We start from the raw sequence: 13,112 nt of genomic DNA on the forward strand, positions 1-13,112 counted from the left end.
CTTACACATAAGCGCTTTTTCTAGTCCTAGCATAATTTCATTGCTTGCATCTAAATGTTTCCCTCAACAGTTTATTTTTTATTATAATATTTTTTAAAAGTATTTTCTTTTTTGGAAAGTCAGAGGTTCAGAAAGAGAGAGAGAACTCATATCCACTGGTTCACTCCAGCTGGGGCTGAACCAGGCCAAAGCCAGGAGCCAGGAACTCCATCCAGGACTCCCACGGAGGTGTCAGGGACCCAGCTCCTTGAGCCATCACCTGTTGCCTACCAGGGTGTACATTAGCAAGAGGCTGGAACTGGGAGTGGAGCTGGGACTTGAACCCAGGCATTCCTCTATGGCACGTGGGCATCCCAAGCAGCATCTTAATCAGGCCAAATGCCTGCCCCAGGATTCTATTTTGAAGTGAGGTATTTGAAGGTAGCTTTTCCCCCCTTCCACTCAAGAAGCCAGTTGTCTTCATTTAATTTCTTTTTGAAGATTTGTTTACTGGGGCTGGTGCTGTGGCATAGCAGGTAAAGCACCGCCTGCATTGCTGCCATCCCATATGGGTACTAGTTCAAGTCCTGGCTGCTTCACTTCCGATCCAGCGCTCTGCTATGGCCTGGGAAAGCAGTGGAAGATGGCCCAAGTCCTTGGACCCCTTCACCCACATGGGAGACCTGGAAGAAGCTCCTGGCTCCTGGCTCCTGGCTTCAGATCGGCGCAGCTCTGGCCGCTGCAGCCATCTGGGTAGTGAACCAGAGGATGGAAGACCTCTCTCTCTTTCTCTCTCTCTCTCTCTCTCTGTCTCTGTCTCTCTGTCTCTCTGTCTCTCTCTCTTTCTTTCTCTCTGCCTCTGCTTCTCTGTAACTCTGCCTTTCAAATAAATAAATAAATCTTTAAAAAAAAAGATTTGTTTATTTATTTGAAAGGCAGAGTTACAGAAAGGGAGAAGGGAGAGACAAGCAGAGAGAGAGGGAGAGATCTTCCATCTGCTGGTTCACTCCCCAGATGGCCTCAATGGCCAGAGCTGGGCTGACCTGCAGCCAGAAGCCAGGAGCTCCTTCTAGGTCTGCCACATGGGTGCAGGGGCCCAAGGACTTGGGTCATCCTCTGCTACTTTCCCAGGCACATTAGCAGAGAGCTGGATCAGAAGTGGAGCAGCCAGAACTCGAACTGGTGCCCATATGGGATGCCGGTGTCACAGGCAGAAGTTTAACTCGCTATGCCACAGCACCAGCTCCCCGTGTGTCTCTTATCAGGAGCATTTCTCCGAGAGATAAGGCCCGTGGGTCACCAAACACAAAGATAATCCAGAATGGTAGAGTGCACTCAGGCAAGTTCTTGGGCAAATTGGGTTGTTTGCAATATTTAGCAAACAGGTCATTAAAAGCAGTTTTTGATAATGTTATCCATGTGACTTTTTGTGGCATATAACTCAGAAAAAGTTCATATAATCAAGTGACAATCTACATATTGATGTAAATGAGGTTTCCCGATGCTTGCATTTATAAAATTGAAAAATAGAATTGATTCTGAACTCTGTCTCATTCTACAATACGAGTATGTATTCAGTGTCAGATAAGTGAGCTAACTGGGGAAAATTCCTATTTATCCTTACAAGAGAACATTTCCAAACATTTTTTTGTTTTGTATCTTAGATAATTGTTTGTAATTATGTAGTAATAGTCATTTAGTATGAATTAAACCAGGAGAAAAATTAAAGGTTAGAGTCCTGTGGTTTACTAGAAATGAAAGCAAATTGAAAATTTTAATTTATGTGCACATTTTTGTGGCATAGCAACAGACAAGGTGATCAGTAAAAGACTTCTAAGCATAAAAATGTGTTCTATTAGGATAAAATTCTGTGGGCAAAGTGGGAATGGAAATAGAAATGCAAGGTGAAAAGCAATGATATAAAAACTCCAAGTACCAAAGAAGAACTTGTTTGTGAACATTTTAAGTGAATAATGGCAGGTTTAAAATTGCTAGGGTTCTTAGATTCCACTGGTGACATTAAAGGGTGATGGAAGAGTTTACTTCAGAATATCAATATTTACAGTACTGCAGAAATTACATCTTTTGCAGTTACTGATGCATTTTGTATATTTATTTTTAAAGGTGCAAGGGGGTGCATAGTTTTGAAAATTTGTCATAGTGAGTAGGCAAGCAAAATATTTTCCGAAGTTTGTAAAGTCAGGAAAGTTTAAATTTTGTTCTCTAACATGGCCTAAACCAGAAGGACACCACATGGCATGTTCATGGTGCTCAGTAAATATGTTAATAAACATTCAGTGAATGAATGAATCAATGAATCAATGAATATGTATTACACACGTAGAAGTTCCTCAGCTATCAAATGATTTTCTTTAATATATATTTTTATTTATTTGAAAGTCAGAGTTACAGAGAGAAAGAAAGAGATCTTCCATTTGCTGGTTCACTCCCCAGTGGCCACAATGGCTAGGGCTGGGCCAGGCCAAAGCTAGGAGCCAGGAGCTTCATTCAAGTCCTTCACATGGGTTCAGGGGCCCTAGCACTTGGGCCATCGTATGCTGCTCCTTTCCTGAGCACATTAGTAGGGAGCTGGATTGGAAGTTGAGCAGCCAGGACTTGAACCAGTGCCCATATGAGGTGCTGCACTGCAGACAGTGACTTAAATCACTGTGCCACAGTGCTGGCCCCTAGAAGAGTGATTTTCAAACTGTAAAGGTGTTTATGGTTTCACAGGTCTATCCATATGGAAGAAAATAAAGTTGAACCCCTTCCTCACACCATTTACAAAATAAAAACAAATTTCAGGTCAATTAATGACCTCAGTGCTAATAAGACAATAAAAACACTGCAGTAAAACCAGTAGACCAGAAGAAAAACCTAGAACCAGAGGAGACCTTAACTAAGTCAGAAAATCAAGGCGCCATGAGATGACATAGGAAGGCTTTCGGCAGAGGAGCCACACGTCACAGCAGCAGGCAGATGGTAGATTTGAGATTCAGGTAAAGAAAAATGGGTATCTTTAATAAAATAATTCTTAAAAGTTGATGAGAAAACACAGTCTAACTAGAACTGAGTCAAAGATACACATACACAGTTAACATAAATCGAACCTGAAAGACCTTGAAGTAAAGGAAATTCTATTGGAACTTGCGGGTCAGAGAAGTGGAGTTAAAGTGTAAGTTACCACTTTATATCTGGTTGAGGAGAATTAAGAGGAGCAGAAGCATCGGCTGCTGCCTGGCTTATGGGGGGAAGGAGTCTCAGGCGGGCTTTATTGAACAGCAGCCTGATGACATCTGTCCACATTTTAAATAGGGCCGGGCATTTGACAGGGCAGTTCAACCGCATCTCCTTTCAGAATGCCTGGTTTGAGTCCCAGCCACTGCACTTCCGATCAGCCTCCTGCCAGTGTGCTCCGTGGGAGGCAGCAGGTGCCGGCTCAAGTACTGGGTTCCTGCCACTCACGTGGGAGACCCAACCTGAGTTCTGGGCTCCTGGCTTCGGCCTGAGTCAGCCCTGGTTGTTGTAGGCGTTTGAGGAGTGAACCAGAGGATGGAAGATCGAGCTCTGTCTCTTTTCTCTCTTTCTGTCTTTCACATAAACTGAAAAAAAAAAAAATGACCTTTAAAAAATTAAAATATATACACCTTTGATTCTGCAGGAAAAACCCCACTATTTTGTACTTAAAAATTTAAGCAAATGTGTATTTGCAGTATTGCTCACCATAGAAAAAGACTGGGGGAAAAAGTAAATGTTCTAATAGGGAATGATTGAGTTTTAAATTACAGTTTTATTCTCACCATGGAATGTATGCAGCATTTAAAAAGAATGCAGTAGCGTCGTAGAATGGGTTTGAAGGGATCTCTATAAGATATTTGAGGAAAGGTACATAAAGGAGCAACGTAAGGCAACTGTGCTGTTCTCACACCAGTAAAGGCCAAAAATAAACACACATGATGTTGTATGTGCTGTTGCGAATAACTGTATTAGCATAGAAAAGGTCCTGATTGATTATAGAAGTCACCTGGGCGATCGTAACTGACATGGTAAGTCAGGCAGGAGGAGGACAAAATAAAGGGGGAAAACACCCCCCCCCCCAAAAAGAAAGTGGTATAATCCCATTTGTGTAAAATGCTGCTGTGTGTGTACTGACACATTTGAAGTCAGCAGACCCATAGGCAAGTTGCAGAAGCACACAAATGCAGGGCAGCGTGTATAAGGGGAAGACGTTCAACCAAAACCACACAAACCCACATGCCCCCATTGCGCACGTACGTGTGCTCGCAGACGCTTTCAGTCTCCTCCAGGGGAGGGCCAGAGGGTGAGAGTGGTGAGATTTTCTTTATTTGGCCTGGTGGGAGAGAGCAAGTGGGAAACTGTTGACTTTGGCTGGCCTGACCTGGGAGAGGGAACAAGAGTGCCTTTGACATACACCCCGACAATGCTGCACACTTTAAAAACAGTGTGAGTCCTGGAAAACACACTTCACATTTATTTTACCTTGACTCCAGTTTTTAGTGGTGTTCAAGGCTACAGAGAGTCCAGAAGATTCTACTCACCTCAGTAACTGTTCTTCAGGTCTCTCAAATAAGAGTCATTGAAATGCAGGTTCTAGGGCTGTAGAAACCCGGGCAGGTGGCGTGAACACGTCTGGATTCTCTTCTCCTCCCCTCCCCCTCCCCCACCTCTCAGCCCACGACGGCATCGTGATTAAGATCGAGGTGCAGACCAACGACGAGGGCTCCGAGAGCCTGGAGACTCCTGAGCCCCTGATGGGACAGGTGGAAGAGCACGGCTTTCAGGACTCAGAGCTGGGCGACACGTGCGGAGAGCAGCCGGACCTGGACATGCAGGAGCAGGAGCACGCGCTGGAGGAGTCCCCGGACGGCTCGGGCGAGTTCAGTGAGCTCAAGCAGATGCTGGTGCAGCAGAGAAACTGCACAGGTAAGCTCTGAGCCCCGGGGCGGGCCTCCAGACGGGCCCTGGCGCCAGGGAAAGCCGTGGTTCCTTCAGTGAGATGATTGGACACCCATGGGGCCGATGGGGGCCGCAGCGGGGAGACAGGGCCAAGCACGGCCTCGGGCATAGGTTTCCAGTCTAAAGGTTTTACAAGGCTTTGTATCTGAGCAGAGTGGGAAGGTGTTACGTCTGAAGATCTGTCTAGACAGCACTCAGAGGGATCCTAGAGACCATCTGTCCAGCCTCTCATCCTAACACAGAGAAGCTTGCCCAAGGTCACCCACATGGTGGCAAGGCGAGAACTTCACTCTCTCCTGCATCTTTGATCATCTGGTGTCACACTGGATGCTTCAGTCAACTTGGAGAGGTCAACCCTGGAGAGCACGTTTTTTATGTTTTGATTTATTTTTTATTTTTTTGAAAGATTATTTATTTGACAGGCAGGGTTACAGAAACGTAGGGAGAGATAGAGAGAGGTCTTCCATCCACTGGTTCATTCCCCACATGGCCACAACGGCTGAGGCTTGTCTGGGCCGAAGCCGGGAGCTTCTTCTGGGTCTCCTATGCGGGTGCAGGGACCAAGCACTCGGGCTGTCCTCCACTGCCTTCCCAGGCACAGCAGCAGGGAGCTGGATCGGAAGTGGAGCAGCTGGAACTTGAACTAGTTACCCTATGGGATGCCGGCGTCACATTAACCCACTATGCCGGCCCCAGGAGCATGTTTTTAAAAAAGACTGCTGTACCACCGTCTGTCTGTGGTAGAATTGAGCATTGTTTTTCTTTGGTGATGCAGCCTGAGCGTCACCATTCTGCTCACTGTGGCTCCTGGTGAGTAGAGGAGCCGTCAAGGGCTAACGGTGCCCAATCTCAGCACATGGTTAGAGATTGATTATCTCTGCTGCCCGACCATCCCAGGAGTCATGGGATAAGCCACTTGGAGCCAGGAGCTTCTTTGGGTCTCCCACGCAGGTGCAGGGGCCCAAGGACTTGGGCCATCTTCTACTGTTTTCCCAGGCCATAGCAGAGAGCTGAATTGGAAGTGGAGCAGCTGGGACTAGAACCAGCACCCATATGGGATGCTGGCACTGCAGGCTTTAACCCGCTATGCTACAGCACTGGCCCCTGTGTTGTATGTGTTTTAAATGCTCTTGGGCTTATTTCAAACATTTTGTTCAGAAGTTTTACAACTGTATTCAAAAATAAAATGGGGCCGGCGCCGCAGCTCACTAGGCTAATCCTCCGCCTAGCGGCGCCGGCACACCGGGTTCTAGTCCCGGTCGGGGCGCCGGATTCTGTCCCGGTTGCCCCTCTTCCAGGCCAGCCCTCTGCTGTGGCCAGGGAGTGCAGTGGAGGATGGCCCAGGTGCTTGGGCCCTGCACCCCATGGGAGACCAGGAAAAGCACCTGGCTCCTGGCTCCTGCCATCGGATCAGCGCGGTGCGCCGGCCGCAGCGCGCCGGCCGCGGCGGCCATTGGAGGGTGAACCAACGGCAAAGGAAGACCTTTCTCTCTGTCTCTCTCTCACTGTCCACTCTGCCTGTCAAAATAAAAAAAAAAAAAAATGAATCTGAACTTTTATTGACTCGTCCTCACCTCATCTAGTTTTGGAAACTTTTAATCAACTTATCAAATGGACAGGGCAGCTTTTGCTCTTATTCTATATTCTGGAAATAAATGTGTAAGGTAGGCACTAAGCATCTTCTTTGAAAATTTGGTGAAACTCAACCTGCATTTTGTTTTTGTTTTGTTCATGTATGAGCCATTAACCACATATTTGTATATTACTATTTATATTTAGAAATGAATCCACATTTGTTTATTTAGGGTTTCAAAAGTATTTAATTTCTTTTATCTGTAGATAATTCCTCTATAATTTGCCTTTTTGCACTTAATAAAATATCGTGGACGTCCACCTTGGTCAAATGGAGTGTATCAAACCCCCTTTTTTTAAAAAAAAAAAAAAAAGATTATTTATTTGAAAGTTTCACAGAGAAGAAGCGGGGGGGGGAGGGGGGGAGGGGAGGGAAGGAGGGAGGGAGAGAGAGAGAAAGGTCTTCCATCCACTGGTTCACTCCCCAGTCGGGCACAACCCCTGGAGCTGTGCTAATCTGAAGCTGGAGCCAGGGGCTTTTCTGGGTCTCCCACATGGTTCAGGGACCCAAGGACTTGGGCCATCTTCTACTGCTTTCCCAGGCCATAGCAGAGAGCTGGATCGGAAGTGAAGCAGCCAGGACTTGAACTGGTGCCCATATGGGATGCTGGCACTGCAGGTGGTGGCTTTACCCACTACACCACAGCGCCGAACCCTCAAACCCCCTTTTTTTTTTTGACAGAGTTAGAGAGAGAGAGAGACAGGGAGAAAGGTCTTCCTTCCGTTGGCTCACCCCCCAAGTGGCCGCTATGGCTGGTGCACCACGCTGATCCGAAGCCAGGAGCCAGGTGCTTCCTCCCGGTCTCCCATGCAGGTGCAGGGCCCAAGCACCTGGGCCATCCTCCACTGCACTCCCGGGCCACAGCAGAGAGCTGGCCTGGAAGAGGGGCAACCGGGACAGAATCCGGCACCCCAACTGGGACTAGAACCCGGGGTGCCAGTGCCGCAGGCAGAGGATTAGCCTAGTAAGCCGCGGCGTCAGCCCAAACCCCTTATTTTTAAATAACTGCATGATGTTTCAGAAATCTTTTTAATATGCATCATTGTCTTTCAGAAAAGTACAGTGAAAAGACATAAGGCCCATTCTGAATATGGCTAAATTGGGAGTATCATAAAATAAATTCCACATTGCCATTCGGGCCATTAATTCTAGTAGAACCTTAGAAAACTACTAAAAAATGGTTGGTGGGATTTTGAGTCTTAAACTTTAGGGCCAAGTATTTCATTTTTATCAAGCAAGTTTGATGCTGCAGGAGAGTTTCGCGCTCTTGAGGCTCCTATTCCTCTGCCTTCCACACGCACCTCTGTGTTCTCAGGATGAACGCCAGGCACCTAGTTAGCAAGCTCTGCAGCTGTCTCCCTGATCTGGTAGGCATGGTGCTCAGGGGAGGTCCTGGGAGGCTTCCCCCGAGCCTGCTGACGGCACCCAGGCGGGCGGCACTGCTGCGGCACAGCTCTGTGCTGATGTCAACACCTGAACCTGCCTGGCTCTAGGAGAGAGCGCTGTGGCCTAGGAGTCCCAACATCGCCAGCTGCCCTGGCCTTGTCCCTGCACTGCAGGCTCTGCAGATGCCTGTGGCTTTGTTTACTTCACTGGGAAACATCCCTTGGCATCTCCGGGCTTGGACGTCCCATCTGTGAAATGGGGATATCCTGTAACCAGGTGTTGTACCCGTGAAAAAGGAGGGCAAGCATGAAGGCATTAAAAAAAAAAAATCTTTGTTTCTAAGAATTCTGCAAATGCAAGCTGTGGTCGTGTCTCAGGTCTCACAGATGAGCTCCAAGAAGAGTGACCTTCTCATGTGGCACGGAGTCAGCCACTAAAAATAGAGCTCCCCGTTAACTGTGCTTGGGGAGTGGCGTGAGCACCAGGCCCTGAGACATTGCAAAGAGGCGTCAGGATTGCATTCCTCTACTGACATTCTCACGGGCACCGGTGCAACGTGGCATGGTTTAGGCCCCAGAGGGCTAGGCAACAGGGTGGCGGGTGGGGATGAGGAGGACATCGGCACGTCTGGTGTGCCTGACCCTGCACACTGGCGCTGTGGGGGGGAGACAGGGAAAAGCCACTGAGCCCAGCCTCAAGCTTGGGAGAGCCACTGCGCCTGAGAGGCCACAGGAGAGACCCATTCCTAAATGGGAGTGGGGGAGCACCAGCCGTCCCCGGGACTCAGGAGGGGACCAGGGCTGCCATTTGGGATCCCCGAGGGAGATAGGGAGGTGAAGGGGAAATTGCTGGAGGAGCGTGGGTGACGGCAGGGGGAGGAGAAATCTGCAGGTGGATTCGGGATAGTAGCAGACCAGTCTGCGTTAGCCAGAGCAGAGCCGGAGGACACCTTGACCATGGAACCGGTAGAAACCGCGCTCTTAAGTAGCCTAAACCAAAGGGGTGGGGGGCGGGTATTAACTCAAGTGATCGGTACGTTCTTGAGTGTGCCAACGTCAGCCAAGGCTGGAGCCTCGCACCCCCCGTGCCAGCTCCGGGCTGGTTCCTTTTTTTCCTGCTGGGTCCCGTTCCACCAGCAGCTTCCCATCATACCAGCAAGAGGCCGTGTCCGACGCTTCCTCCGTGTAGACTTCCAAGACGGTCTCTCATTTGACCCGTATCAGTCTGGCCCGTCCCTGGACCAAACAGCGTGGCCAGCCGGGGTCACACGTCTGATCCCCCGCCCCCCAGCTGTGTTCTGCAGGAGCCTGGGGCTCTGGTGTTTGCGCCCTGCCTGTTGGTGAGGCTGCCACAGTGCACGCCCTGCCACGCTAACGCCCCTCTCTCCCTGTCCCCTGGCAGAGGGCATCGTGATCAAGACGGAGGAGCAGGACGAGGAGGAGGAGGACGAGGAGGAGGACGAGCTGCCGCAGCACCTCCAGTCCCTCGGGCAGCTGTCGGGAAGGTACGACGCCAGCATCTACCAGACCCCGCTGCCCGGCGAGATGTCCCCGGAAGGCGAGGAGAGCCCCCCGCCCCTGCAGCTGGGCAACCCGGCCGTGAAGAGGCTGGCGCCGTCGGTGCGCGGCGAGCGGCACCTCGGGGAGGGCCGCGGCTCGGCCAGCCAGCAGCAGCGCAACCGGCGCGGCGAGCGGCCCTTCACCTGCATGGAGTGCGGCAAGAGCTTCCGGCTGAAGATCAACCTCATCATCCACCAGCGCAACCACATCAAGGAGGGGCCCTACGAGTGCGCCGAGTGCGAGATCAGCTTCCGGCACAAGCAGCAGCTGACGCTGCACCAGCGCATCCACCGCGTGCGCGGCGGCTACGGCTCGCCGGAGCGCGGGCCCGCCTTCAACCCCAAGCACGCGCTCAAGCCACGCCCCAAGTCGCCCAGCTCCGGCAGCGGCGGCGGCGGCCCCAAGCCCTACAAGTGCCCCGAGTGCGACAGCAGCTTCAGCCACAAGTCGAGCCTGACCAAACACCAGATCACGCACACGGGCGAGCGGCCCTACACGTGCCCGGAGTGCAAGAAGAGCTTCCGCCTGCACATCAGCCTGGTGATCCACCAGCGCGTGCACGCCGGCAAGCACGAGGTCTCCTTCATCTGCAGCCTGTGCGGCAAGAGCTTCAGCCGCCCGTCGCACCTGCTGCGCCACCAGCGGACTCACACGGGCGAGCGGCCCTTCAAGTGCCCCGAGTGCGAGAAGAGCTTCAGCGAGAAGTCCAAGCTCACCAACCACTGCCGCGTGCACTCGCGCGAGCGGCCGCACGCCTGCCCGGAGTGCGGCAAGAGCTTCATCCGCAAGCACCACCTGCTGGAGCACCGGCGCATCCACACGGGCGAGCGGCCCTACCACTGCGCCGAGTGCGGCAAGCGCTTCACGCAGAAGCACCACCTGCTGGAGCACCAGCGCGCGCACACGGGCGAGCGGCCCTACCCCTGCACGCACTGCGCCAAGTGCTTCCGCTACAAGCAGTCGCTCAAGTACCACCTGCGGACCCACACGGGCGAGTGAGCGCGCGCCCCGCCCCGCCTCGGACAGCGCCCCCGGGCGGGGGCGGGGCGCCCCGGAGCCCTTTTGCTGTGAGCCCCCCTCCCCTTTCATCCCTTCTCCCCAGGACTTGGGGGTAGTGAAACCAGGTCGCTTGCTGCCGCGTTTCCCCCGGGCCCATGGTGGGTGGGGGAGAGCGCGCGGGGGGCCTGGGGAACCCCTTTCGGGCTGTTAATTTCCTTGACAATAAAATGGATGAAATCAATCAGCACGGGGGGAGTGATTTGGCCGCGGCCACTCGGAGGGGCGGGGCAGGGCCCGTTTAGCTGGGGATAGAACTTTATAATTCCCTTTTGGATACTGTGGTTCTATTTGATAATAATAATAGAGTAATTTTTAAAAGACGAGCGTTTCCTGTTTGCCATTTTTGTTTGGTTTTTGAAGGGGCGGGGTTGAAAAGGCGGCCCCGGGGCACGTGTGCCTAGTGTCAGCTGTCCCGTGGTCAAGCAGCGGATCCCAGCGCTTGTGAAGTGGAAGGGGAGAGGTGGGTGGGGCCGGCCTGGAGTAGCAGCCAAGACTCTGGGAGAGACAGAAGCTCCTGGCTTCGGACCCTTGAGTGTGCCTTGGCGTCCACTCGGACAGGTCCAGGTTGACCAGAATGGTCAGGGAGAGTGACAGGTTTGGAGCGAGCTGGGAAGAAGGGCTATAGCAAAAGCTGTACCCTCCCCTCAGGGCCCAGGCTTTCCTGCCCTGCTGGACGCTGGCAGAGCGGTGCAGGGGCTGGAGACGCAGGAAAGGGATGCAGAAGCCCCTGGTGCCATCTCTGGGGAAGCCACGAAGGCCACCGGTCAGAACATTTTATTATTTGAGCGTTGCACCACATCTCTAGATTTGTTGAATGCACTGACGAGCGCTGGTTTCTCTTAGGTTGTCTCTTAATTCCCAATCACCCTGCAGCTTTCTACCCTAGAAAGAGAAACTGCAGGCGGAGGATGTCGCCCACAGAGCGATTCACTCTCACTCTGCACCCGGCCTTAGCATGCCCAGAGCAGACCCGGCCAGTGCGGAGGGACAATTCCTGGAGGCCAGCGGAGCGCGGGGCTCAGCCCTGTAAACCAGGGAGACAGGGAGGCCGGCCCGAGACGGGGGCTGCATGGCAGCTTGCGACAGGATGCTGAAGGGGGTTCGACAAAGGGAATTTGCGTGGAGGCAGTGCTGCGTTCTGCATTCTTGACCTGGGGGGGGGGGGGACCAGAGAGATTGTCAGCTCCCTCTCCTCCTTTGCAAAACTGAGGCACAGGGAGGGGTGGGGAGTAAGGGCCCAAGAACTTCATTAACACTGCTAGTCCTTCCCACGATGCTAGGATGTCGGGTGGCAGCCAGAGGAGGGAGTGTGGCACGAAGGGCTGGAGGGTCAGCCAGCGCCCACTGTGATCCCAGGAGCCAGCTGGAGAGCTGGGCCAGACGGAGGGGCAGGTCGTTTTGTTGGGCTGCAGTATAGTTAAGGTGACAAGCGGGGGGGCATGAGTACCCTCCAGGTTGCAGGAGGTGGAGTCCGAGCTGGGCCTGTGGGTGAGAGAGGATTTCCAGAGATCAGAAAAAGGCACGCCTTCCAACTGGGGGTGGCTTCAGGCAGAAGTGTGGCAAGTCAGCCCCAAGGATGATGGGGGCAGTGAGTGATGAAACCCGTGAGCCAGCCAGAGGGCTGGTCTTGGGAGAAATGGGCCAAACGCTGGCTCGGGGTGCCCCGGGGGTGCAGAGAGGGTCTTGGAGCTAAGACTGCAAGGCTGTGGAGTGGAAATTGATCTTCCGTGAGAATCCATGGAGACTGTCAATCAGGAGAGACATGTGATGCCGGTAGACCCCAGGGACCATGTCTGATGGAGAAGGAAGCTCAGACCTCAGACAGAGGAGGGGAGGGGCAGCTGTGTGCCATGGACAGGTCACAGGTCATGGGGTGGGGTGGGGGTGGAGGCTCAAAGGGTGGCAGAGCGGCAGTTTCTCTGAAGCAACAGGATACCGGGAGCCCCAAAGAGAGGTCAGCGGAGGCATTGTGGAGGCGTTTGTGGGGGACTGCCGCTGCTCAGTCTCTTACAGGGCCTGGACTTGGAGTGTTGGACATGTTCCGGCTTCAGTGGGCACCTGGTGGTTTGGGGCAGAATCTAAGTGAGGAATATTTGTGATGTGAAGTTATCAGCATACTGTGGGGTCAGATGGGGACAGGGCTTAAGAGACTGTCTTCCTGGGACATCTGGTTTTTAAATAGATTAAACCAAATATAGGCAAAGACTGGTCCTCCTTATGTGGGGCTGGGCTGCCGGGGTGGGGGCCTCGGAACTGCTGCTTTCCCGTCCTCGGCTCCAGGCCCGCCTCTTGTGCCCACTTCCTGCACCCCTGCACGCTGAGCTCCTGGTCGCCCCTGCCCTGGTCCTGACCCCTCCAGCGCCATCATGATTCCTCCTTTCTGTCTGCCCTAATCTCCGCTAGCAGCCCAAGGCCCACATCAAACAGAAAACAAGCTCACTAGTGGCAGCCACTGGAGCCAAAGAGATGGGTTTACACCTAACGGTTGTGTGTCCTCAAACAAAATAACAGAACATCCG

At 52.5% G+C, this 13,112-nt stretch overlaps 1 protein-coding gene across 3 annotated transcripts in view; it reads left to right on the forward strand.

The window, feature by feature from the left end:
* ZNF777 (zinc finger protein 777) overlaps positions 1–10,914 on the forward strand; it is a 32,637-nt gene extending 21,723 nt beyond the window's left edge. For all 3 annotated transcript variants that reach the window (XM_051849832.2, XM_051849831.2, XM_051849833.2), the window contains exons 5-6: positions 4,672–4,923; positions 9,377–10,914. In XM_051849832.2, coding sequence (XP_051705792.1) covers positions 4,672–4,923; positions 9,377–10,533 — 1,409 coding nt within the window. In that variant the 3' untranslated portion in view covers positions 10,534–10,914. The remainder of the gene's footprint in view (positions 1–4,671; positions 4,924–9,376) is intronic.
* Positions 10,915–13,112: the final 2,198 nt, after the last annotated feature.

Source organism: Oryctolagus cuniculus, chromosome 3 (assembly GCF_964237555.1).
Source record: "Oryctolagus cuniculus chromosome 3, mOryCun1.1, whole genome shotgun sequence".
In the NCBI taxonomy this organism is placed as follows: Eukaryota; Metazoa; Chordata; class Mammalia; order Lagomorpha; family Leporidae; genus Oryctolagus; species Oryctolagus cuniculus.